At 34.7% G+C, this 27649-nt stretch overlaps 1 protein-coding gene across 4 annotated transcripts in view; it reads left to right on the plus strand.

The window, feature by feature from the left end:
* Positions 1–23334: 23334 nt before the first annotated feature.
* LOC150108743 (twitchin-like) overlaps positions 23335–27649 on the plus strand; it is a 2666638-nt gene continuing 2662323 nt past the window's right edge. For 3 of the 4 annotated variants that reach the window (XM_090390961.1, XM_090390964.1, XM_090390963.1), the window contains exon 1: positions 23336–23679. In XM_090390961.1, the coding sequence (XP_090247087.1) occupies positions 23367–23679 (313 nt within the window). In that variant the 5' untranslated portion in view covers positions 23336–23366. Of the gene's footprint in view, positions 23680–27649 lie in introns of all 4 variants that reach the window. The other variant, XM_090390962.1, reaches the window with a different exon arrangement.

Raw genomic sequence — 27649 nt, forward strand, 5'->3', positions numbered from 1 at the left:
TTCCTTCCTTTTCCTGATCATTGTTCATCGGATAAAACATCATTTTATTATTCTTTACCAACACTCGCCTGTTTTATTCTTTTTCATATTGGTAACATCAATTATGTCTACTGGCACTTCTCTAATTCTTCTTCCAATTCGACTTCATTAATATCACACGCTAATAGATCCCGTCTTCATTTCTGTTCAGGTTGAGTTTGTTCCACTAGCTATTTTTTTACTGCTTCTTAACGAAAACTGCTAGGATTTTGTTTAACTGGGCTATGCCCTAGCTATGACATGACATTTTATCATATTATATCATAATTTTGTTTTTGATTGAAACCAATGCAGAATATAATTCTCTACTAAGTAGTCCCAAACTCCCTACCTGCCAACCTCTCATCGTTTGTTCACGATGTTATCGTATACCTAATAACGAGCACACACACACCGAAAAAGTGAGGATTGGACATTAGATTAGAAGCGCTACTCACGGTTCTTCGTATTCATAAAATGTCAGAATGAAACCCAACTTCTTACAAGGTAGGAAGGTAATTCAACTGTAAACCTTCTTAGAAGAAATAATGGGAGGACCTTTCACCTGCATAGAAAACGAAATGAATAAATCTACCTGCTTTGCAAACAAAAAAAAAAAAAAATCATAAGAAATATCTCACAGGGCGATCACTTAATTTTTACTATTGCTTGATTACATATGTATTAATTTTAGATTTCTGTATGAATTATGTTTTTTATTACAGTTTTTATTTTAAAAAATAAGGTGGCGCTGTTTACATTCTTGTTCTTCACGAGTTTTAGTTATTACGCATTTAAATATTTACTGACGTTTATTAGTTTGGCAATAAGATCAGGATTGTATATTTTGTTTACATATGCTAAGTTTCACCTGTCTATAGTGAGTTTATATATATTATTTTATTTATTTAATTTTTTTTTGAAGTATTTCAAATTCTAACTAAAATAATTTGTTAAGTCTGATTTATACGTATAGGCGGCGTGATGATATTGTTGGAAATAAATATCGTCCATTTATCGTCCAAGTTGAAATCATTAAACATTTGATAATAATGGATGATTATTAGTTTAGAAAATAAATTTACGGTATTTGCCTGACTGTGATATATAATTTTATAAGACACTTTATAAGGCATTAATATGACCGCATTTGGACTATTGCACACAGATCTAGTCACGTGGATTTCTTGGTGATGAATAAATGGTGTAGAGAATCCAGAGGCGAGTTAAGTTACAAAGATTATTGCAAGTATGTGGAATGTTTCCTACGAGGAAAGATTGAAGGTCTGTGGGCTCCAAAAACTAGCTGATAGGCGTAGGAGAGGAGATATGATAGAGGCATATACACAGAACCAGCGTTAGGATCTTTGGCGCCCGCATGCATTTTCTATCTAAGCGCCCCCTGTAACGATCCGGGCATGTGTTGTTGTTTCACGATAATAAAAATTTAAATTATTTGAACTTTCTTAAATAAATTTTGACAGAACAGCCACACGTTGGTTCGCTAAATGTAACGAACCGGGGGAGTTGACTAGGTAGGATAATCATTAAAAACCCGAATATTTAAAAAATTCTTAAAAGTTAATGCAAATTTTAACAAAGCCAATTCACTTTAATCGTTGAATATAATGATACAGGGATTATATGATTATATTCGGGCCTTCTCACCGACCCAAATCGCTAACAAAATTAAAATGAATTTTAATTAAAGTTAAAATTTATTTGAACTAAAGTTTAAAAAATTCTTTCATTTTACAAGTTAGTAAATTCTTAGTAACTTGTAAAAATTTTTTAATAATTTTTATAAGTGGAACTATCTTTTAGGAAAATAAAAGAAACTCGATAGATGGGAAAATAAGAAAAGAATTCAGAAATAATTAGAACATTTACTATAAGTATTCAAAAAATAACATCTTTACAGAATAACATAAATAATTAAATTACATAAATATATTGAAATTTTTTAAATTAAAATTTCAGGGTTTTTGATTTCATATTCAAAAAAATAGAAATAATGGTCTTAATGTCTAATTCCGCACATATATCATTTTCAATAGCTATTAACTCCAAACTAACAAGCCTTTTATGTGACATACTTGCTCTTAAGTAGGTTTTAATCAATTTCAACTTGGAAAAGGAACGTTCACCGCTCGCTGATGCTCGTAGTCAAATTGTCGTGTCTTCTTTCGTCATCGAACTTCCGTACCAGTTCTAAATTCTTGTTCTCCATCCACCTCTTTTAGAGCTTCTTTAAAATTTGTATCTGATCGATACTCTTGTAAGAATATTTTTAAGTTTTCGACAGATTGTAAAGCAAGTGTAATGTTCATATTTTTGTCTTGAAGCATTTTATTCATTCTGTTATTATTTTTTTGGTTTATTCTGTTAAGTAGATCATGCCAAGTTATACGAGAGCAAATAAATTTGTAGTCCTTTATTTTAGCACAATATGTTTGTGCTTCATACTGAGTTTCTTTATTAACATTTTCATTATTTAAAATTTCAAAAAGTGCATCGTAAATTCTCCTAACGTAGAGGGCGGATTGCATTAATTTTACTTTCCCATCGCGTTTTTGATAGCTGTTTCAATGTTAAATTTTTTACAAACTTTAAAAGGATTGCCCAATGTTTGTAAGAAAATGAAAAGAAATTGTATATTTCTTGAATAATTGCAAAGAAACTAATTGTATCTGCATTCACTTTGGCTGCATCGTTAATGATTAAATTTAGAGGATGAGCAGCAAATGGCACGTAAAAAGCTCGAGGATTTTTGTTCAAAAGGAAATTTTGGAGCCCATATTTTTTTCCCGTTCATATTTGCCGCATTGTCATACCCTTGACCTCGCATGTCTTCAATGGGGATGTTCCATTTTTCCAGTTGTTCCATTATTGTTGCACATAAACCACGTCTTGTGGAATCTGATATATCTACAAAACGTAAAAAGTTTTTCCTGATCTTGACAATTCCATTATCACAGGAAACAAAGCGAATAATAATGGTCATTTGGTCTGTTTTACTTGCATCAATTGTGCAGTCTAAAATTATGGAATAATATTTAGATTTTCGAATTGATAATAAAGTTGTATCCCTGATTGCGTTACTTAAAGTTTCCAATATTTCATTTTGTCTGTCTTTTTACTCAAATAGTGTTCTCTATTGTTTCGATGTAGGGCCCTTTCAACATGATTTTTACATAACGGGATCAAACTTCGCAAAGAGTTCGACTAATTTTAAAAAATTGCCATTATTCCTTTCATATAATTTATCAGATGATCCGCGAAAAGTTAAAGTTTGGTTACCAAGGAATTTTATAATTTCAATCAAGCGTTCTAAAACACTCGTCCAATGTTTCTTTTCCATTTTATACATGCTTTGAGTCTGGCAATCAATAGTAGTTTTGTTTTTTAAATTTTTATCAAGTTCCTTCCATTTTAAGAAATTTTTCATGTGAGTTAAACTAGTCTCATGTCTATGCAAAGTTTTACTTAAATTTCTCCAGTCGTTATAACCTTCTACAAGACTACTTGATTCAGTAGGTGCAAAACGTTTGCAACAAAAGCAAAAAACAGAATTTAAAGTTTCGGAATAAATGAGCCATGTTCTTGCCACGAGCTCCCCGTTTTCCATTTTTCAATAATAATACGTGTCGCCAAATTTACGACCTATGTATCTCTGGGATATATTATATTTTTCTTTTGAACAGGCCCCATTTCAATTAAAACAACTCGTAATTTTTCATCAATATTTCCCCATTCACCTAGATCTTCTAAATTTACAGAGACTAACAATGTGTTAGTTTAGTGGTCAACTACAACTAAATTTCTCCTAACTGTTTTTCACTTAAATCATGCGTCTTGTTATCTTGTTCAGTTGCAATAGTACTTTCATGAAAACTGGATGATATGCACGGTTCTTCAACTCTGATTTCTTATGTATCGACTTGGTTACAATCTGCATCAGAATATTTTAACAAATTTATTACGAGCCCCAATTTGTTTCTTAATAACTACTTCTATCGCAGCATGACGCTTACGATTTTGTTCACCGGATAACTTTTTTTTTTTTAATTTTTGATTCCATTTCTATTTTATACCCACAAGAAATTATTACAAAACACGACACAGAGACGAAATAATAGTCGGCACTGCGCTACTGTCAGTAGCCTACTGAGATGCGTACCATATGACTGGTTAACTAGCAACAAATGTTTTGTACGAAAATTCGTTTCTGCGCATAAAAACCGTTCACCGTTTCACTTTAGATAGACTGCAGTAGACAACATTCTGCAGGCAAGTTTAGCCTGCTTTCGCTGCAAAATTGTAAACAGCCGGCTGATCAAAGAGGCGGCAATATACAATTGTTTTTAATTTTTATTCGGTGTATCCGGCCTTATTTATTTTGACCATTCTAAGAATTTTTTGTTTTTATGATAAAAATTTTTTTTCCTAAAAATGAACTTATTAACCATACCCCGGCAGCGGCGCACCCTTCGTGGCGGCGCCCGCATGCTCTGCATGCCCGCTTCCGTCGGCCCTGCATATACATTATTAAAGGGGTTTTATGGGATTGATACTGATGACTTTTTTTTTGAACAGTGAAGGAAATGAGAGAACGAGATTGTGTAAAGCAGGGTTTCTCAAACTTTTTCTACGACGGAACACTTCACAAATCCTGAAATGTTCACGGAACACCTTGATTAGTTTGTAATGTATTAATTAATAATTAATTGGTAATTTAGCTAATTTTATTGTTAATTAATGATTGATAATTAATCATTAATGATTGATAATTAATCAGTAATCATTGATTAATTTTTAATTCTTAATTAAACATCAATTCAACCAACATTAAATTAATTTTCATTGACATATCCCATTCTGATCACCAAAAATTTAGTGAATGTAGACTTTTTCTCCTGTGTGCTGGTTTTGTAGGTTAGGTAAATATAAATAAAATAAATGAGTAAATCTAAGCGTTAAGAATAAACAATCATTTATTGTCAAATGTTAATTAGTAAAAACAAAACACATAAAAATAGTAAAAGTATATTGCAAATTAAGTTCTTAATGACTCCGATGTTTTGGGGTCTTTGAATTACAAATTCTTTTGATATCAGCTACAATATTAGAAAGTTGAATTCTCATATTTGGTGTAGCGTCGAGTCTGTTCCTAGACTTTGATTTGGTTGCAGCATAATATGAAAATCCTGCCTCGCATAAATATGTCATTGTAAAAGGAAGTAAAACAAAAATAGCTAGTTTTGACACGCCAGAAATAATTTATTGGCAGTTCCTTGTATTTTTGTTTTAAATCAGAGTCACTAATTAAATCAATTAGATTTTCATAGTCACTTGCCCTGAAGCCTGCTGGCTTAGCTGTCACTATAAATGGATTCAGAACCCAGGAATTGTCCTCACTGGATTTTGGAAAATATTGCAAAAGGGTTGATTGCAAGTCATGCAAGTGTTCTAAAATTATGTTAGATACTTCTTCATTTACTTTAGAATTTATTTCAGTCAAAAATTCATGCAAGGTGGGAAAACAATCAAAATTATTCTGTTCAACTGTAGTAATCTAGAATTGCAACTTCCTATCAAAAGATGCAATTTTATCTATTGGATTAAAAATTGTAATATTCTTTCCTTGTAATGATAAGTTAACTTCATTGCACTTTGTAAAAATATCTGCCAGATACGCAAGACTCATCAACCATGAAGAATTTCTTAATAATTCAATAAAATTTTGTCCTAAATTATATGACATCAAGAAGACCATTAACGCACCACGAAATTCAAAAAGCCTCAATAATGCTTTTCCTCTGGATAGCCATCTCACTTCGATATGTAATAAAAGTGCTGTTATGTGCACTACCCATTTCATCGCACAAAATTTTAAATAATCTGGATTGAAGTGGTCGAGATTTTACATAGTTGATCATTTTTTCGGCTTCATCCAAAATAGTTTTTAAATATGTACGAATTATTTTTGTTACTAGTGCAAAACACAATGCCTTTAGGTGGCTCTTGTAGCTACTTGCAGGATACGTGTTACAACTCCCTTCCTCTTTCCTACCAATGCTTGAGCACCATCTGTACAAATATCAATACACTTCTCCCAACCGATTTCCTGTTTTGTAATATAATTATTAATACAGTTGAATACATCTTCTCCGGTAGATTTTTCTTGATGATATTCGCACATGAGTAAATCTTCTTCAATACTTTTATCAAATATGTAACGAACAAACACTAGTAATACAGCGAGTCATGCGACATCTGTAGATTCATCCATTTGCAATGAATATTCACTGCAGTCTAAGTCGATGAATTAGCTCTTTTTCTATGTCAGCAGAAAGATCTTTGAAGCGGCGTGAAACAGTATCATTTGATAACTGTACTGCATCTATTTTTTTAGCAACCTGCTCGTTTAACATGCATGATACAATGTCTTTCACACAAGGCTTAATGAGCGCTTCACCATGAAGTGCAATGCGGTAACTCACGCGAAAAGACGCCTCTGTTGCATTTTCAGTCGTAGCAATCTTAAAAAAATGTATATATTTTCCTTTGTAATCAGTGTGTTTCGTTTCGAAGTGCCTACGAAATTTAGCTGGAGCCAAAGAACTGTTTACTAGTATTTTATTACATAAAACATCAGGAGCATGTGTATTGCCAATACACGTAAATCCATAATTTAAATAACTTTCAAGGTACTTCCGTTTTGGTCTGTTCTTAGACGACTCTTGTTCTTTAATATTAGCTTTTGAAGAAACCACAGTTTGCAATTCCATATCTTCTCCAATCATACGAGTAGCTGTGTCAACAGAAGTACTTGCTCCTCCTTGTGTTAAAGTTTGTCTTTAAACAAGAATCCATGGGTATTTTTTCAATAATATTCAAATTCCAATATTTGTCAGAGCTATAATAAAAACAAATAGAATTTTGTTGTAAAGGTAACTTTAGTGTGAAAAACAATAAGATTATAAATAAGAAATGTCGAATAATATAAAAGTAAATGAATAATGCAAAATAGTGAAAAAAGACTGCAACACACAAGTAAATATGAATTGTAACAATACTTGTAAGAAAAGTACTAAAGCGTATCAAATAATGTAAAAGCAATTGTAATAAGAATAATTTGATAAAATGTTCAGTAACAAAAATTAAACAGTTCGAAATAAATCAGATATTAATTATAAATTTAGTTAAAAGAGTAAGAAGAATTCTTTTTTTTTTTTTTAAAGTCGCCTCGCCCACTCCCTATATACGGGAATAAAAAGGCGTTAGCTGATTTTTTTTTTCCGAGGACCCGGTCCCAACAAATTTACTCGTAAATACCTTTCCAAATTTTGTTAAAGTTCATACATTAACATAAGTATTAATAATTAATTATGGCATAATCATAAAGAGTATTAGTACACTTATGTATACGGTGTGGCATGTTGACAAATATAAATTACATTTAAATTAGTTATCAATCACTGGACTAATGCAATGTTGTAGCATGTCGTAGTTTATTCAGGCAAACATCATTAAATTAATTTGTGCTGATTTTCATCTACATTTCCCATTCTGATCACGAAATATATTTATAATATTATAAGTACTTACGAGTGAATGCAGACTTTTCCTCCTGTGTGCTGGTAGTTTTCCCCTCCTTTTGTACATCCCGGAGATCTTTGTAGGCTTCAGGTGGATGACTCATTATCTGTTCCGTCACAAACACCTTCAATAAGAGATTTCTTAATACCAAAATTAAACAAAGTGCCTTGTCTCTTATTCATATCAGATTTTAACTCTGTATTCCTATTACTTTTAAAAAAATCACGGCACTCCAGTTTCAGAACAAGCACTTACACACTGCAATACGAACTTGCGAAGAAATTATTCAGTAGTAATAGATTTGAGAACCGGATACAGACTACCTTGATCTTCAATTTCAGTGGAAAAATTTGCTGATTGGTCACTGATATTTGCAACGCAGATGATATTTCGTTCAGTTTTGAGAACACGCCGCCCATTGTTGTAATCGGCTTGCAGGCAATTTTTATGATCGGTCATAAACGGCGGTATTTTCTTTCCCGATTGTTGAAAGATTTCAATGTGTGAAAATTAACAATAATTCATGAATACTTCCATGTTTAAAAATATGCTGCTTGGTCACTGACATTTTCTACACAGATGTCATTTCCTTCAGTTTTGAGAACAGAAGATATGACACCAATTGTTGTAATGGGCTTGCAGGCAATTTTTATGACCCGTCATAAACAGCAGCATTCTCTCTCCCAAATGTTGAAAGGCTTTCGATGTGTGAAAATTAACGATACACAGATGTTATTAGGTGTTCTGGGTCTGAGCTTTTCGACATATTGACGAATATTATCCTCCTCGGAATATTTTTACTATAAAATATTTATTCATGAAAAATGCTTAGAAAACTAAAATGACAAATTCCAGAACTTCTCGCGGAACACCTATTCACCTTCCACGGAACACAGTTTGAGAAACCCTGGTGTAAAGAGTGGTTAAGAAGGGTGTTAGGACTAGAATTTTTGCTTGGAGGGTGGTGATGTGTGGAATCATTACCAGAGGTGGTTGTGAATGCTTTGTCTGTTATGGAATTTAAGGAGTATCATAAGTAGCGTGTGTGTGAATGATGGTTAGTGTGTCAATGTAGGGTTTCCGCGATGAGTCTTCTGACTCCATGGGGACACCGTTATAATAATGATCTTGAGATAACTAGAACATTTTAAAATAAATTTTCTTTATTTTCTGGACTATGATATGTTTATCTTAAGATAACAAGAAAATTTGCTGTATGTTTTATAGATTTTATGTTATTAAATAGCTATTAATCCTTGAAACATACGTTCTAATCAAACTCATGGCGTTTAATCTCTACAGGATTACAATTATGATAACCGATGACGCCCCTTGTCAGCGATCACTAATTGTTCATAATTATTTGTGGGGAAAAAAAAAGGGGAGATGGGAATTTTTGTTACAAATATTTATCTTCACTTATTGGTAAATATTTACAAACTCGACTAGAGGACTCGCACAAAGCGGAGGTTGAAATCGGCTTCATGCGAAACGTGGAGTGCGCAATTAGTTCGTAAGTTAGAGTGAAAATACAAGTAGAAAGAGTGGAATCAGTGAAGTAATATAAATTACCTCTAAATGCCTATACCTATCCTCTCGCAAAAGAGGAAAAAACATGCTTCACATTTTCCATGAAGCCCAGTAGCAAATTCCATCCTCTGCGCTACATCCATAGGGTTTCATGATCAGTTAACGTCTAAAAGAGTGCAGTTTTCAAAGTTCAATATTCTTACAAAAAACACCGAACGCCAAAAACTGTTGTGGTTTTTTCATAATCGACAGCTAATAAATTACCTGATACTAATGTTTGTAACATTAGTATATACTAACCATGCCTCATTCGCGCTTGTAAATAAAAGCAGACTTACTTATTACTTTTTTTTACTGATGTTTTTGTTTGGTGTTATCGTAATTAATAAATAGTTCACCTTGCTATTTTTAATGAACATAGTATGGTCCCGTCTTGTGCGGGTTGCAAGTTAGAGTATTGGTAGAAGGATATTTTTTATGTTTAAGGATTGATGTTATTACAGTTTCGCTTATGCTGATTTCTTTTATGCAAAACGTTTAGTTGACCGAAAACCCCCAATACGCCTTTCACATTCTTTATGCCAAAATATGCTTCTCTCATGTTTCGAACTTAATTGCAAAGAAGTTCCTTTCCCTTTCTGAATTCTTCACTTAAACTTCTATTAATAAGCAGGCCCATACTTATACACAGGCATAGGAGGCTCTAGCTGAGGCCCAGAAAAATTAGGGCCAATTTAAGAGGCTCAAACGATGAGTGGGGGCCATGGAGTACTCTAGCTCCTTGGGAAAAGTGTAAGTACGGCACTGTTAATAAACCATTTTCATAACAGGTCATTTTCTTTATTTCTTTAATCTTTCAGTTCGGTATAAGCAGCACAAAATTTGCTTTGCTGTAGCATTTGCACTATAATGATTCAGGTGGGCTCCATTTTTTAAAAAAAATTTAAACATGTCATTTGACAAGAAATTTGCCGATTTTAAAATGATAGTTGATAATGTATTTTATAAAGAAAAGATATCACGAAATCATCTTTAAGTCAGTCAGAGGTGCTTGAAGTGAAGAAAACTAGGAAGAGATTGAGAAGAACCTTTTTTTTTTTCATTTAGCTCCCACCCACGAAAAGTTTTTTCTGTGAACCTATAGTACATTCATACTGTGAGATAAGAATTTTTTTGCATTAATTTTTATATATTTTTGGTATTTTTATTAATTTTTTACTTAGTATGGAAAACCTGTCTCGACCAAACAAGGAAGTTTTTTTTTTAATACTTCAGGGCTTCAATAAGAGAGGCGGTGATCTCCCACCGGGCGATGATATTCATCTCCCACCTGAAGACAATCACAAACATTTATTCTCACTGCAAGATTCGAACCCGCAGCTCGTTGGTTGGAAAGTAGATGCTCTAACTACTCGATCAACCAGGCCGGCAAAATAATCAAGTAATTGGAACTTATGATAGCCATTAACAATAAAGCTAAACTGAACATTATTCATGATGATGCAGGGAAAGCTTAGAGTGGATATCGATGCCGTTGTTTAGGATTTCGTTGAGGCTACTAAAGTCATGCATGTCCGTTCATTTTATCTGTTTTTGGAGAAGGATCCATGCTGGATCCTTCTCCAAATTACCTATTTTATCATCACAACCGCATATTCACTCTCAACCTAAAATCGTGTAAAGAAAAAGACGATATTTGTTAAGTGTCAATGAATTTTTTTTTACAAGTTTCTTTGTATTAGCATACATTTTGTAAAATGCATGACGCTTTACGGAATGAGAACATTGGTTTCCAAACAAAGGTTTGTGGCAATTCTGAGTGCATCACGCAGACGCTTCATTTACAGAGAGTTTATAGCTATTGGCAACAATTTTATCGGGAGTAGTCATGATTGTTGAGCATTGGAAAAAAAAACAGAAGAACTTAAGTGTGTGCCAGCCAGACTTCCCTGGATAAGTAGCAGTGACAAGTAGGAAAATTGCAATTGTCAATCAAGGAAAAGAACAGTCCCGGCACGAGACAAGTTCTCAGCCAATCGTTTATCTAGACAGCTTGATAAGAACCACATCATTCCTGATATGGCTGCTAGTTCGAATTCCCATTAAGGCGTGTGAAAGGCTATTTACTTTCTGTGGAGAAAGTAAATAGCCTTTTAATACTAAATACCCTAGTGCTATTTGTTTAGCACAATAGCACGGGGACTAAGCAAAGGAGAAGTTTTTTTTTTTTTTTTTATAATACAGTACTTGTAAATTATAGTCTTGGAAATACCGCTGAAACGAGTCATTTCCTCGAGACAGAAACAATAGAAATAAATGAATAAAAAGAATTTCATATGAGTAAAACTGGAGTTCAACCGAAAAAGCGATGTCAGTTGGTTTTTTCTTGGGTATTAACATGTTCCGAGAAAGAGTTGGAATTATGAAGCTCAGATGGATGGACACTACCTCTGAAAATATCAGTAGAGGAGGCACAACAGATATTGAGCATCTGTCTTCAAAACAGTTACTTGAATCGGTAAAAGATGGATAATTAGGCGACTGATTTCCTCTGTTAACTAGAGCTAGAATTCTTTACGGTTTATTTCTTTACTTTACTTTTTTGGACCCTATATCAGTAATCCACACAGAAGCGGATCTGGAATTTTTAAATGATAAGTAGTTTTGGAACTGAATAGAGAGAGAGAGAATCCAGCTTTTTAAATGCCAAGAGAAGTATAACATTTGCGGATTTTTTATTATTATAATGGAATTATAATAAAAAATACGCAATAAATTATAATTTCCATTATAATTTATTACGTATAATTTTTTTTGCCCCGTTGGACTTATTGTTATGCTAAGCATCGAAATTATTGACGGAAGACATATTGTACAGTATTAAAATCCAAAATTAGATTAGATTTCTTTTTGTAAAAATTCAGATAGGATTGAGTTTTGGACGACGTGAATTCGCTTAGGCTATTTTTTCTTCATTTAGAGAAAATTGCAGACTTTCCAAAAGGAGCAGCAAAGCATTGTAGGTATGCCCCTGTCATGAAAGGTTTTCTTACGCTTGGATGCGCCGAAAATTTTATAGTTTCTCTATTCGGCACGAAACTCTTGAAATTTCTCTATTCGGCTTTGAAATCATGTTGGATTCAATATCCACTTAGTTTGAGTAAGGTTTCTTTTTAACATTTGTGTTATAAATTAATGGCTCACACTCATTACTTTCATTACAAATATTCGATCCTGTTGTATCAACATGTTCTTTCTCACAGTTACCATAATCATTTTCATTTCCGTCACTATTTTCTATTGCGTTTCAAACATCTCATGTTTAACGAGTGATCTGCATTAAAAGGTTTAAGAAATAAGAGTGTTAATATTAAATATGTTTAATTTAATTCTTATTAAACGCACTTTAAGATTTATTAATACCAACAACACAACTGTGCGTGTAAACTGTACATCACTCACAATTAATTGTGAAATTCACAACTAAACATGTATAGATGCACACACGTGAAGGGGGGGTATACAATTTAAGATATTCCTAAATGTAACGGACAGTTCGGTTCTCGTGGTTCGAATTATTTGAATTTAAACTTTTCGTGCAAAAAAGTTTGAACCACTTGATTGGAACGCACGAAACATTTTGTTTGAAACTTTCTTTAGTTTTTAAGTATTGAAAAATTAATTATAGAACACTTGCACTTATTTGGGACAATACAGCGAGAAAATATAAAAGCAAAAAAAAAAGAAAAGAAGTAATTAACTTCAAAAAAAGTGCCGCGTACCGCCTAAAGACTTTTCGCGTACTCCAGGGATACGCGTCAACACTTTGCTCTAGAATGCCTGCTGAGTATTATAGAGATGATAAAGGACTGGTGTTAGTTCCATACACGGAACTAATGTACTATAGGTTGATTACCTATAGTACAACTCTCGTGTATGGGCTCAACATAAAAAAAAAATAATAAATAAAATAAAAATAAATCGGTTATTCAAAATTCTTCTTTTGTTTTTCTGGTGAATGACCATGGAGACGTGCGGTGCGTTTTTCCCGGCATGGATGGATGGATGCGATATTTGTTTTGACTGTCTACGCAGGTTGGAAGAAAAGAGTGATGTCAGGAGGTCAGCTTCATCTTTAGATACTGCTATTGTAGTGTCGCTGTGTGTGTGTGTGTGTGTGTGTGTGTGTGCGTGCGTGCGTGAGAGAGAGACCATTTATTGTAATTGGACAAACCTCGACCTTTATATATTTCATTTTATTTTTTGTTTTCATTGTGGGAGTACATGGCCAGAAAATTGCACCCAACAGTCTTTCTAAGAAACTAAAAGCATCACTGTGTGTTGGTGCAAGAGGCTGGTCACTGCATTTAGCTGTTGCGTGGGATCTAGATTTTGGTAGTTTAAGTAAAACTTAGATTTCTTAATGGTTGTTTTACAGTTTGGACTTCAGTGTGAGCGGGGAATGAAGCTGCGATTGTTGTCTCAAGCACCTGTTGGTTTTCTTTGTTCATATTTATCCCATACATGAGGCACAGAAGAACTTACAGCGCATCAGTGCTATGTGTGAGGGTGTGCACGTTAGGATTGAGAAAGAAGAAATCAGTTGACACTTTTCTTGAAGAGTTCGAGATTGCAGTTATTGGGAAAAAACTATGAAGAAGACTGTTCTAGAGAACAGCAGTATATGGAATGCGGAGGAGAAGAAATAGGTTCGGAGTGTTTGCAGTTGCACTGAAAAGGATGTTGAGTAGCTGCTTCTGTTGTTTCAATAGGCCCAACAGAACGTAAAGGAACGATGGTTGCCAGTTCATTGGAGTAGTGACCGTGGAAGTACCCGTAAAACAAACACAGAGCTGAATCCGTGCGTCTGTGAGATAGAGATTGAAGGGTTGAAGTGAGTCTGTGAAGTAAGGAGTTCTTCTATCAGCCGAATTGCTCTCTCTTCTGGAGAGCATCGAGAACTTTTAGGGAGGTTTTATGTATACCAACGCGAACACATGAGCAGTAGGATTGGCAAATGTATGATTTATATAGAGATATTAGCTACGTAGATGAAAAATAGCATCTCGAGTGGAAGAGAATGCCCAGTTTTTAGAGGTTGAGGAAGCTATCAATGACTGATATGTTTATGCCAGTAGAGGCAGGAAGAAAATGCCAGTCCAAATAGAGAGAGAGAGAGAGAGAGAGGGAGGGATGATCCTGTCTGGTGATTTGTGTATTATGGGGGTAAGAGAAAGTAAGCTGAGAATTCTTGCGAGTAAGAAAGCAAGACTGTATTTATGGAGTCTTGTTTTCTTGTATGGAGATCAGTTTAAGGCAGATGATCTTGAAGCTTGGGATGTCTGACCACTACCTGGTTTGGAGAGATGAATGAAGTGTGCTGTCATCACCAAAACGGCGAATAGTCGTGGCAACTGAGAGAGTCGTTTATGTATATGAGAAAGTGCACAGTTGATTGAACAAAGCCCTGACTAGTCCCATATTGTTGATGAAACTCGAAGAAAAGATGTCATCCACCAGGATGACACTCAGTGAATGAGCAGAGAAAGCTGGCTGTCCAGTTATAGCTGGTGGCAGGGAGACCGAAAGAAGGAAATTTGCACTTAAGGCCTCGTTGCCAAACAATCAAAAACCCCGGAAATTCGAAGAGCGTTAGACTTTTTTTTTTCCTTGAACATTTCCATGGTATATGTCCAGTGGAGGGTAATGAACGCCAAGAGATCAGCCGTGGACCTAGATCAGAACAATCCATGCAGGTGATCGCCAATTAACCGGCGGGTCTTCAGGTAGTAAAGAAGTTAGCTGTTGATGATGTTGTAATTATACTGAAGAGAACTGAGGTGATGACGGTTGGTAGTTAGACGGCAGACTTTCATCTGCCATTTTTAGAATAGGTTGCATGTATGTATGCTTGCTTCCATGATTTAGGATAAGTGCCATCTGAATAAAGAAGATTGTAGAACGTTAAAGGACAAGTGGCTATGGAGCAGAGCGTTTGAATATAATTGGGGAGGTACCAACGTGACCAGAAAACCTTTTAGTATATCTGAAAAACCACATGAGGCATATGATACTGAAATTCTGGTATGATAGAAGGTGATTTGTTTTGATTATCTATGCAGGAATTGTGTAGAAAGAATGATGCCAGGAAGTCAGTTTTATATTTAGGTGCTATAATAGTAGTGCTATTCGGAGGAGAGAGAGAGAGAGAGAGGGAAGCATAAGTTGCTTTCAATGACTTTTGTAAGACAAAGTTTCCCTTTGAACAAGTTGGGAAGTTTCTAATATCGCCCTTTATATCAGATTTCGATTTCCTGATAGTTACTTTACATGTATTATTGCATGCTTCAGCAAGGTTGTGTGTGAAGCTAGGGTTCTTCTTGCAAGCCACTACGGTAAGCTAAGTTTACCCCCCCCCCAACTTTTGGATGGTCCAATAAGGAATTAAGTCCTTCATACCAGTGAGAGTAATTTTTGTGACATACTAAGAGCGGGGTTACAAGAGTGGAAACAACAATCCAACAGTGGAAAGTAAGAGTAGGAGTTCCAGAGGTCATTCCACTTGGTGCGTTGTAGTGCCAAAGGACAGGAGGTTGGGAATGGTTGGAGGGAGGGCAATCTGTGTGATACAGGAAACTTGCCTAAGAGTATGATCTAAGTTACTGAGAGGAAAGGTTACCGCTATGATCTATCTGGAAGGAAAACTTGTAAAAAAAAAAAAAAAAAAAAAAAAAAGATCGACGGGGGGGGGTTGAATGACATCATATATCCAGGTATGTAGATGTTTATGGACAACAAGGTCACTAAGGAATATGAAAAGAACCTCCTTGTCAGTATAACTCATTCAATATAGGCGAAACCCTTTGGTTGGAAAGACCTAGGTTTGAATCCTGTCTAGGACGCGAAAAAGTTCTGAGTGCTTTTCAACTGGAAGTGAGTTAGCTGGCTTCCTATGGAGGTGACAGGATTTTTCTCCTGGAAACTTGGGTTTTTCGTCCCGAAATGTGATTAGCTCTATAGGCATAAAGCTAATCACATTATCGTTGAATTACGGTTACGAAATCCAAGGAAACTTGGAAGGTCGTGGGCGCTTAAGTGCCTGTTGGAAGCACTGCTGAGAATGATGAGGGATATGATTTTAGGTCATTTCTTATAGTAAACACTTTCTCGTCTCGTTCACTATTTGGATAGCTGGATTGCAGGTCGAGCTTCGCGAATAAGAAGGTGAAGAGGTCAGACTGGATTTCAGAATTTAGAGAGAGCAGTAAATACAGCAGATGAGTATTACTAAATTGGACGAAGGAAATCTTGAGGGAGAGGAGGTCAAAAGCGGAATATTTTAAATTAAGCATTCACTCGCAAGCAGCGTCAGATCTCACAAAGGTACAGGTGCCCTTGTGGAGAAACGAACCATGAAGTATGCAAATTGTAGCGCAACATGGATTTCAGTCAAAAGTATAATGGTGTCATTTTTGTTAAAGTTGATGCCACGAATCTTGTGAAAGATGATATTAGAGCGAGTTTTTTTATTATTCTATGGATTCTGGCATGTTTAGTATATTGTGCTTAGTTAGACTTTTTTGGGGGGGATATTAGTTTTCGAGTGAGATTTATTTTGATCGTACAGTCACTGTCGTTGTTTGTATGTTTCATTTTGGTTCTCAGTTGTATGAAAAGATAGGGTAAGTACATGTAGTGAGTAGGGAGAGAGAGATTCTTGGACATGGCACCCATACTGAAAGCAAAAAATTCTACTTGGTTGCTTTCAGTATGGTTCCTCCAGCATACCACTACTCGAACTCCCTCTCCTCCAGGCACAGTTTATAGAGTAAGTGGCAGCGGGATTATGGGAGGCTTCCCAGTTGACCAGGAAGCTTCCTAACTCGTTCGCCACTGTTTTTACTGATGTCCGATGGAGGTAGTTTGGATCTCTAAGAATGTTTCCCATGCCCTTAAAGGGTATCATTCACACTACATGGAGAATATAGGAGTGACAAAAACCGCAAACCCTGCTGTAGAGATCAACAAGGCCTGCAATAAGAAAAATGATGACGGTGTTTCATTTACATCGGGCGACGAAGTCTACCTCATAATGGGTCTAGGTGGGCGTGATTGCACTGGATAGAGATTAACTCCGTATTACTGTCGTATCAGGGGTAATAAGATTTTTTTAAGCAGGAACCAATTAAAATCTTAATGTTACTCTGTAAAATATCTATATATTATAATTACGGCTATTTTGCCTGCTTCAGTTTAGGAGTGCCCCTGTTTAAATGTCATTGGCTATTTACTCATGGATTCTTAGGGCATTGTAGATGCAAATTTACCAAAAAGTATATGTAACATAAGGAAGAGAAATTTACACATACCTTTTTCTGGGTGTTGTGGCTTTTCTTCTTTCTGTGATGTCCAAAAACTACTGAGTGTGTGGAGGGGGGGGTAGGCAATTTGGGAGAATTAAATTAGAAAAACCCGGGTTTTTTTCAGTAATATATATATATAAACATATATATTATATTATTATGTTATATAGGGTGGGGAAAAGGTGAAAGGGTTGATTTTTTATATAGGGAGGGGAAAAGGGGGTTGACGGGGTGCGGTCCGTTTAGACTATTTTTGGTCGTCATCTGAACACATTTGGAAAGTGGATGCTATGTCAGGTCGGGCAGGTGCTTCTGTTTTTGAAGTGTTTGTGTTATCGCTTATTGGTCGGGGTTGTGACCTCAATTTTATGTTGTGAAGCTTCCAAACCTCGGAGATTATGTAGGGCCTGTGTACGTTGATAGAGTTAGCGTCACATTTTATGGCTATTGTTTCCGATATTCTGAGCATTGTTTCATTGTCTTGTCTGTCTACTATGATGGCCTTGTCGATCTTCGGGGTATGTTTTTGTTCAAGGGCGTGAACAGCTATTTCCGTTTTTCCTGTGCTTTGTATTCGATTTTTCTTTTTGATGTTACGTTTTTTAGTATTTAAATGTTCAGGAATAGGGATGTTACAATCACAGAAGTGTTCTTGTAGTCTTGCCCATAAAGACCTGATGGTGGAACATGTGTAGGTGATATCACAGTCTTTTTGGCAGGGAAATTTATAGACTACATTGTGATGTTCAAATATTTCTTTCTGTGTGTGAGGTTTGGTGGATTTTAGGAGATTTGCCAGTTTTTGGTTTGTGGTGAATACCAGTTTCTAGTCAGTATGTTTGAAGATGTATTTATAGGCTTTGTATATGTTTTGAGTGTATGGTAGTTTGATAATTTTTTGTGTTGGGAAGTTCGTTTTGGTACTTGGGTTGTTTTGGCGGTTTTTTGCCGTCCTGTTTGCGTAGTTAATCAGTTGTGTAGGATAGTTGCGATTTATGAAGATCTGTGTTAGTTTTTTTTATTTCTGCGTTTAGACTATATTTAGAATATCTATATATTCTAACGCATTATTAGTAAGGGAAAGATTTCGGGTGATCACACACACATACAAAAAAAAAGGTTCTTTTCGTAACATTCTAGTATAGTCGATCCATCCATTATCATAATATTTTGGGAGATTCGTTTTTGACATATGAATTACAGACATAATTTTACTTTGTCGCATTTATCTCAAAATGCTCAGTTATATAATCAAAGTTCAATCTTGAAATTTTTAAAACTGTTCTAAATAATTAAAATTGGGATTGCCTATAATGGTAATATACACTGCTTGGGAAGAAGTTAAAGGTCGCTCAACGGGCAAGGTGCATCACGTGTTTGTAGCAGGTATAAATTTGATGAATATTATGCTTCGAAGTTAGGGCAATTACGTGCTGGTGGCTGCGAGAAGGGAACTGAGGAAGTTTGAAAGAGGGTGTTGCGATAGGATGCTTTAGGCCTATCTGTTCGGCAAATTGGGCCATCGCAGGTCAACAATCAATGATACCACACTGAGATGGAAGCGCAGGGAGTCATCTGTAAGTGCTATCCTCAGTGGACGATACACCACACTCACCGAACATGACCGTAGGGTGCTACAAAGAATGATATGTAAAAACGATATTCGTCAGCCTGCACGCTAAATACGAAGTTACGGGCATCGACTGGAACACCAATCTGCACAAAAGCATCAGAACCGAAACTCACAACAATGGTTTCCATGGTAGGACTGCAATATGCAAGCCCCAAATTACCGAACCAGCAAGTATCGTCATTTTCAGTGCTGCAAAGGGCGTGTACAGTGAAACGTGGAAGCTTGGAAAGCTGTGTTATGGAGTGACGAATCACGCCACACCTTCTGAGCAGATGGACGCGTGTGGATGTGCCAGATTCCCGATGAAGATCTCTTACCAGAGTGTAAACGCCAACTATGAAATTCAGAGGTGGCACTGTGATGGTATGGTTCTGTTTTCCCCTGGTTTCGTCTCGAAACTCTGTTTGTGTAGCCACGAACATTCTTCTCAGAGAGGTATCTGAACATTTTTGATAATGTAGTTCTTCCCGCCTTGTGGTTTCTACTGAAATGACCATTGTTTCTTTGTAAGACAATGCAGTCAGGTTGTTACTATAACTGCGTGGCTTGTGAACATGGACGTCACTGGCCTCCACAGAGCCGTGATCTCAGTCCTATTGAGCATCTGCGGGATGAACTGGAGCGCCAGGTGATGTCAAGGTACGTCCACCTACAACGATCCTGGACCTCGTTATATGCCTACAGGCCAAATTTCCCATTGATCGCTATCGTACTCTTATGGAACGTATGCCATAGGATTGCGGCACCCATCGCAGCCAAATAAGGTCCTACATCTTATTCAGGTGGGCGCCATGGCTGTTTGTTACTTGCACTATGATAGGACTGCAATTTCCGTTTACTTTTTTCCATGCAGCGTATATATACAATATATGTATATATTTCATAATTAAAACGAAATTATAATAATTTTTTTTCTTTGAAGCGATCTTGAACGTACAATTAATTTAATAACGAAATTATTGCATGTTACAGGCAATACCAATTTTAATTATTTATTTAGAAATTTTTAAAATTTTCAGGGTTTAACTTTGAAATTCGATTGTCATTATTTCTGGTTGTCTGCAGAACTTTGGAATCCTTGAAAAATTTTGCAAGAACAATGTAATACCATTTGTCACGAATATCCGCCCAATCAGAGTCTTTGAATAACTTGAACAATAATGGACTGGTGAAAGGAATCTAAAGACTGCTTATGCATTCGCGAAATGCACGTAAAAGTTAACTCCTAACCCATACTATGCATTGTTCTGTGTTTTATTTCAAATATATTTTTAATTAAACAGTATCATTTTATATGAATTCCGCGAGAAAAATATAATATTAAAACTTACCTCGTTCATTTCTATTTCTTGATTAATTGGATCCAAAACCCAGCAAGGACACGAAAAACTGTTAAATTGAAGATTTCATAATAAATAAATAAATAAATTAGCTAACGCTTTTTTTCATTGAATATTAAATATTCAAAATTTTTTAAGACGAGATTTTGATATTTTTATTTTCTATAACTTACGTATGTATCAAAAACTATAATTTCAATCTCAAACATTAGTCACAGTATCTCGTTATTATTGTATAAAAATAGAATTCATTTATTATTATTGAAATTAAAACCTCGAAAAGACTCATCGCGGGAGGTCCCACTGTTAATAGCATCTCATATAGTTTTACTTCAAAAAGTTCATCTAATAAAAAAAAATCACAAGAAATACAGAAAGCATTTCTACTTTTGACTAGTAGTGACAAGGAAAATAAGAGTCGTGAAGAAGCCCATGTGATTCCGAGGAGAAAGCCTGAACAAACGGGCACATTGAATTTTAAAAAAAGCTAATGGTACTGTAAATAAAGCTGTTTCAAGACCAAAAACGCTTAAAAATACTCGACAGATCGTGATTGATGGTGTCATTATGACGACAGCAACAAGTCAAATTATATATGATGATTATGAAGAAAACAAGTAACTTAAAGATCATAATGTAAGGAAACAGGAGTTACGAGAACTGAAAATCCAGCAAAAACAGGAGACTAAACAGTTCCAGGATCTGGAAATAAAAGCCCAGTTTACTCGAGAGCAGCAGGAAAAAAAAGTTTTACCAAGAAATGATGACATTAAAAAGGAACTCTGACAATGATTTGGAAATCTTAAATCACAAGCATAAACTAATGGTTGAAAAAGCAGAGCAGCAACAGGAAATTGATCTCAGAATAGCCTCAAAGAAAATAAGATGCGAACATGAAAATGAGATGGAAGCATTCCGAGAATCACTGAATTCTCATTTGTATTATTTAATTTATTTGAAGCAGCAATGTTTGTTTCAACAATTTTTTTTATCTGCCCTTTTGAGAAATTTTCGCAATTTGAAGTTATAAACTTCAAAATAAACCTCAAAAGAAATGTTTTTATTATTAATTTAATAAAGAAAATATATTTATAAATGTATAAATGTCAGTTATGAATATGAAAATGACATAAAGAAATCAATACAAACAGCTCTTCAAATAAACCAATAGATGGCGCCATGGTTTTCTCTCTGAAATTTCGTGCTTTAGTCCTTGTCTTAGTTATTAGACAAAATCATTATATTCAAGGATATGATCATATATATATATATATATATATATATATATATATATATATATTATTTCAAAGTTAATTAAAGTTAAACTTAATTGTTTTAAAGTTAAAGTTGACTAGACGATTTGAGAATACACACTACGTATCGCATACGAGCTATGACTGAGCATCTGCAATGATCGCTAATTCATAAGTAGTATAGAAATAGAAGCCACGACACAACATAAATAAAAAAAAAAAAAAATTATAATTAGGAAATGCTTTTTGGAAATTTTCTAGTGTTTTTTTCCTTTTTCTTTCTGGGGGAGGGCAGGGCCCTGCACCCCCCCCCCTCTGGGTGCGCCACTGGATATATCATAATATTGATATATCATAATATAAATATATGAAACATATGTGTAGAAATATATCTTAGAGCTAGGTGATTGGAATTCTCATTACTTACACGTGAAATGTGAGCGAATCAACAGGTTTGAGAGTAAATTAATCCCTCTAGATCTTATTACGCTGTAGTATTTGAATTCCTAATTCGTTTCTCATGATAGAGCATTTGTTTGTATGTGATGAAAATATAATGATATTTTGTTATTTTTAAGTAATAAAATTCATATTAATTTCAGCACTTTCTTTTACACTTAATATATATTACTGTATATTGTTTTAAATACTTAACGAATATTATGTTATTCACGTTTCGTATAGAGTATTTTATTTTACATATTTGCATGATACCAACCCCCCCCCCCTCCTAACAAAGGTAGTAAACCTGCTAGAGCACATTATTACTATGAGTGGATTCATGGTTAAATATTATTGGAACACTGCCTTGGAGACTAAACATAGTACTTTTTATAGCCACTTCAGATCTCAACTAAGAAGGCAGAGTAACTAAAGACTCGCAAACACCAATGCCACAGTGAAATTAGAGCCCACAGTTTGCTGGTGTGAAAGTAGATATTCACCTATTCGGCAAATCAGATCTAGACAGTTGCTGTAGCTTTTTTTTTGGGGGGGGGAGGGGGGAGTGCCTATTTACAAAAAGTTGAGGTATCGAAATATTTTTGCCTCAAGACTCCAAAAGTTTCATAAACGTCTTGAATACGATGAACTGTTGTAAAAGGAATTTTGCTTAATTTTAATAGAGGAAATGGTTGGACAATACAGCAGATCAAGCAGATTTACACTTGTAAACAGACTACATGATTAATATTTGGGCTCTTTTCCAGCCCATTTATGACTACCTCGTTCATCAACCAAGATACTTCCGTAGTAGCCCACCCTTAAGATAAATATATAGTAATGAAAGACAGCACTTGTCTATTTCGCATCCAATGGGAATATTTACTTTTCGGTAGTTTGCAGATTTCTTACGATGCGACTGACATTTCTATTACAAAAGCTACATGTGCATAGGAAGCAGTGGCGGTGAGCGAGAATTATCATTACTGCTGAAATATTTAGGAATATTATATTAGAAATATAAGATGTGCAAAAGTTTAGTAACGGTTATTTCACTTTTCATATTTGCTTCGTTAATTGTATAGCAATTAAATTTCTTTCTCCTTTGTACTTTCAGGCCTTCTCTTCCATCTTTTGACACTTTTACTGGTGGTCGGTGTAGAGAAGAGGACGCTCATCTTTCAAGATGGGCGTTCAAGAAGAAGTGGCTCCTACTTTTACTCAAAAGCCACAATTACGCCAAGAAGACGACGGGAATAGGTTGGTGTTCGAATGCCAACTTATTGCTAATCCTCGTCCAGAAATAGCTTGGTATCGAGAAGATGTCCAGCTATTTGATGATCACCGTACAGTCATTCGTATCAATGAGATCGGTCCTAACAAATACAACATCACTTTGGATTTGGATGATGTCTTCGAAACTGATGCCGGTCTCTATAAAGTGACTGCAAAAAATAAACAGGGAGACGTGTCTGCCTCGATTAATCTCAACTTTAGTCGTAAGTATTCTGTTTAAATATTAATTTGATAATATTTACAGATTTTTTCAAAGCAAGAATGATCGAAATGATTCATTGCCTAAATTAAAGTAGAAGCAACTGAAGCTGCCATTGTATTTTGTGTGTGTGCGTGTGCGTGCGCGTGTTCTCCTAGTTTTGCTTAATGGAAAACCAGAGAATCCAAAGATAACCTTTGCTACATCCGTATGAGACAAACTATTCACCTTCAGTCGAAAAGTCCTTAGAAAATTATTCTCTTCCTTGGCTGGGCGCGAACTCAGGTCTTTCCAGCCGAAACCAAATGTTGCATCGGCTCCGCGACTGCGATCCAGGCTATTGCACATTTCAAGTGTGGTCTAAATCAGACACTTTAAAATTGTTCAGTGTGTGTGTGTGTGTGTGTGTATATATATATATATATATATATATATATATATATATATATATAGGTTGTAGAGAGATTTAGATTGTAGAGATCTCAGAAAAGCTCGGAAGCCTTTTATCTTTTTCTTTTTTTATTTCTCCCTCAAAACAGTTTCCGAAAATTTGTCTTATTCCTGTAAGTTTTTTCTAAAATAGTTTGCAGCTGATTGTAATCATTGCAATTTTCCTTAATACTATTTATAACATAGAATCAACTTCAGAAAATGGAGTCATTGTGGTGGTTGGGTAATTTTCATCAGAAAGTGCTTTATCCCTGTTAATTTCATCAGCTTATGATTCTGGAGAAAATCTAAGTTGTTCGAAACAGTGCTATTTAATGGCTAAGCCCTCGTTATAAACCAGTCTAATCATATAATATCAAGACTGAAGCTGAAAAAAAGAAAAAAAAAAGTTGTAATCTACAGAGTTAAAACCGAAGCCGCCTTAATGTATGCAGTTGAGCAGCTGCTAATTTTAGAACTTTCCAATGCCGTTTTAAGTATTATTAAAATTTACCACTTACAATATTTAAAATTTCGTGAAAAATTATAACAAAAACAGTGATAATGGTGAAATTATCACTTACAGGATTAACTTGGCGTCTGTTTCCGGAAACATCGCGGAGACAATTCGGAACTTGTAAACTGAAATGTTAATTAACGATCAACGTACAGATCAACTGATTACCTATCTGACCTACCTTGTGTAATTTATAATGCCAAATTCCTTTGTGATGGAAGATAACAATCGAAACCACATTTTGCTTAGCGCTTCAAGTATTCTCACTCTCGACCCGTCGTTCCTGATTCTTAGACACCTAGTAATGTTGAGCGGAAACAATCCACTGAATTTCGAGAGCGGCCATGCCTCTCTGAAATACAGCGAGCTCATATTGTCTGTACTATCAATAGTTTGTTTGGAATAAAGTACATACTATTCGCCACTGGGCACTCATGGTATAACAAAAGCACCACTCAAATCTACACTTTTTTTGGTCAGTCTTTATGCATACCTCATTTTTATGACTGTGATCCTAATTAGTTTCAACATTTAAAATAAGTTCCTATAGGGAATTAGATGGTGAAAAAAGGGTAGCTGAATCTTACCGTAACCATATTCAAAAGTAATATTCAGCTACTTGAACAGCATTTTTTAAAATCCCGTGAGTTGTGCTGTGTTCTAGTTGCTTGATTTTAATGCGAGTTGTAGAGCTGTGTTTGGAGTACGTGGGTGGAAGTGCGTCTGATGTTGTTGGAAAGCTAAAAAGCATGATTAATGAGCGGCTTGAATTTGAGAAGCCCAGAACATTAGCACTGAACTTGAAACTGTTACACAGAAGCTCGGGAGACGGTATAAAAACGATCATCGGTGCCAGGTTCAGACCTTGGCTAGACACCTTTAACACTAACTTGGTCTGACATTGAATATTAATCAGGCTCTGGTACCAAGGTGATGGTATAAGGTCAGTGTCAGCACTTGAGCGTTTTCAACAGCGTGCCTCTGCTTCTTACGTGATAGCCATAATACCCGAGTCACTAATAAGAAAACTGAATAGGTATTGTTAATTTCATTTGAAAGCAAAGATTATTATTGCACTCTTTGGAAATGTTAAAAGATAAATTAATACTCCCTCTTCGAAGTATATGTCCAATGGACAAGAGATACGCACGATACACAATAACTTCCAATTGTATGACTGACCTAATGCATCCTTCAGAAAAATCATCAATTTAGAGATGAATTTTTCTTCATCAAAAGCAGACGCAAGAACTGCTTCCTTATAATTCTTAATTTTAATGTGACCGATCCGACTTTTCTTTTTAACACAAGTAATTTTGTGTTACAAATAAATTCTTTAGACCTATGATTCTTCTTCGTCTTCATTCTTCTCATCAAGGAATAGCATTTGCCTGTTCCGTTTCGCAGTTTTCTCTTATTATGGAGTCTCTCTCTCTCTCTCTGTGTGTGGGTGTATGTATATATATATATATATATATATATATATATATATATGTATATATATATGTATGTATATATATATGTATGTATATATATATGTATGTATATATATATGTATGTATATATATATGTATGTATATATATATATGTATGTATATATATATATGTATGTATATATATATATGTATGTATATATACAGGGTGTTCGGGATAAATTTGACAGTTTCGTAAGGAAAAAGAAAATCTTCTTTGTATCTATTAAATTTAATGAATTGACAAAAAAACATTACAGGCAGAGTTAATTACAATACTATCAACAAGATTTACTCAAAATAACCACCATTAGCATCGATCACAGCTTCAATTCTGCTTCGGAACCTCGAACAAGCTGATGCTACAGTCTCCCTGGGAAGGGCCGCAAAAACTGTTTTAATTTTATCCATTAACTGGGCTTTTGTATTACTGGAAGTGCGATTGGTGTCTTTTTCAACTGCGCCCCATACAAAATAATCCATGGGGTTAAGGTCTGGGGAGTTTGGAGGCCAAACATTTGGACTGGTGAAGTCGTAGAAATTTTCAGACAACCATTTTTGACTTTTCCCAGAGGTGTGGCAAGGGGCCGAATCCTGCTGCCATACATACGGCCTACCATTGGCTACCCTTGTTATCCAGGGCTTGACTACAGTTAGCAACTCCACGAACAAAGCCCGAATTCCAATGCCAGGGTTCTTCAACACCTGTTCCTGCAGATTTGCGAGGAATTCTGCTGTACGAACGCAATCAGATCTTCTGCTAGGGATCTTTCTTCTTGCTACATCCTCGTAGTCACCATTGCAAGTCTCTAGTTCATGCCTGATTGTTTTTACTGTATTCAGGGAGCATTGGGCAGCAGTCGTAATATCCTTATTTTGATGGCGGGCACGAATCATCATGATACAAGTTATTCTCTTCCATGATTCAGGTGGGTTCCAGCTATCCATCCTTTCTGACATCTTGTATATGAATGAAGAAGGGTCCAAACTTTTAAATGAAGAGAAGTATGTGTTAATACATGTAACTTACGGAAAAATATAATTAATTATAAATATGTCAAATTTATCCCGAACACCCTGTATATATGTATGTATATATATATATGTATGTATATATATATATGTATGTATATATATATATGTATGTATATATATATATGTATGTATATATATATATGTATGTATATATATATATATGTATGTATATATATGTATGTATATATATATATGTATGTATATATATATATGTATGTATATATATATATATGTATGTATATATATGTATGTATATATATATATATGTATGTATATATATGTATGTATATATATATATATGTATGTATATATATGTATGTATATATATATATATATATATATATATGTATGTATGTATATATATATGTATATATATATATATATATATATATATATATATGTATGTATGTATATATATATGTATATATATATATATATATATATATATATGTATGTATGTATATATATATATATATATATATATATGTATGTATATATATATATATGTATGTATTATGTGT

Source organism: Typopeltis vanoorti, chromosome 3 (assembly GCF_054136105.1).
Source record: "Typopeltis vanoorti isolate ZY-2024b chromosome 3, IOZ_Tvanoo_1.0, whole genome shotgun sequence".
Classification (NCBI taxonomy): domain Eukaryota; kingdom Metazoa; phylum Arthropoda; class Arachnida; order Uropygi; family Thelyphonidae; genus Typopeltis; species Typopeltis vanoorti.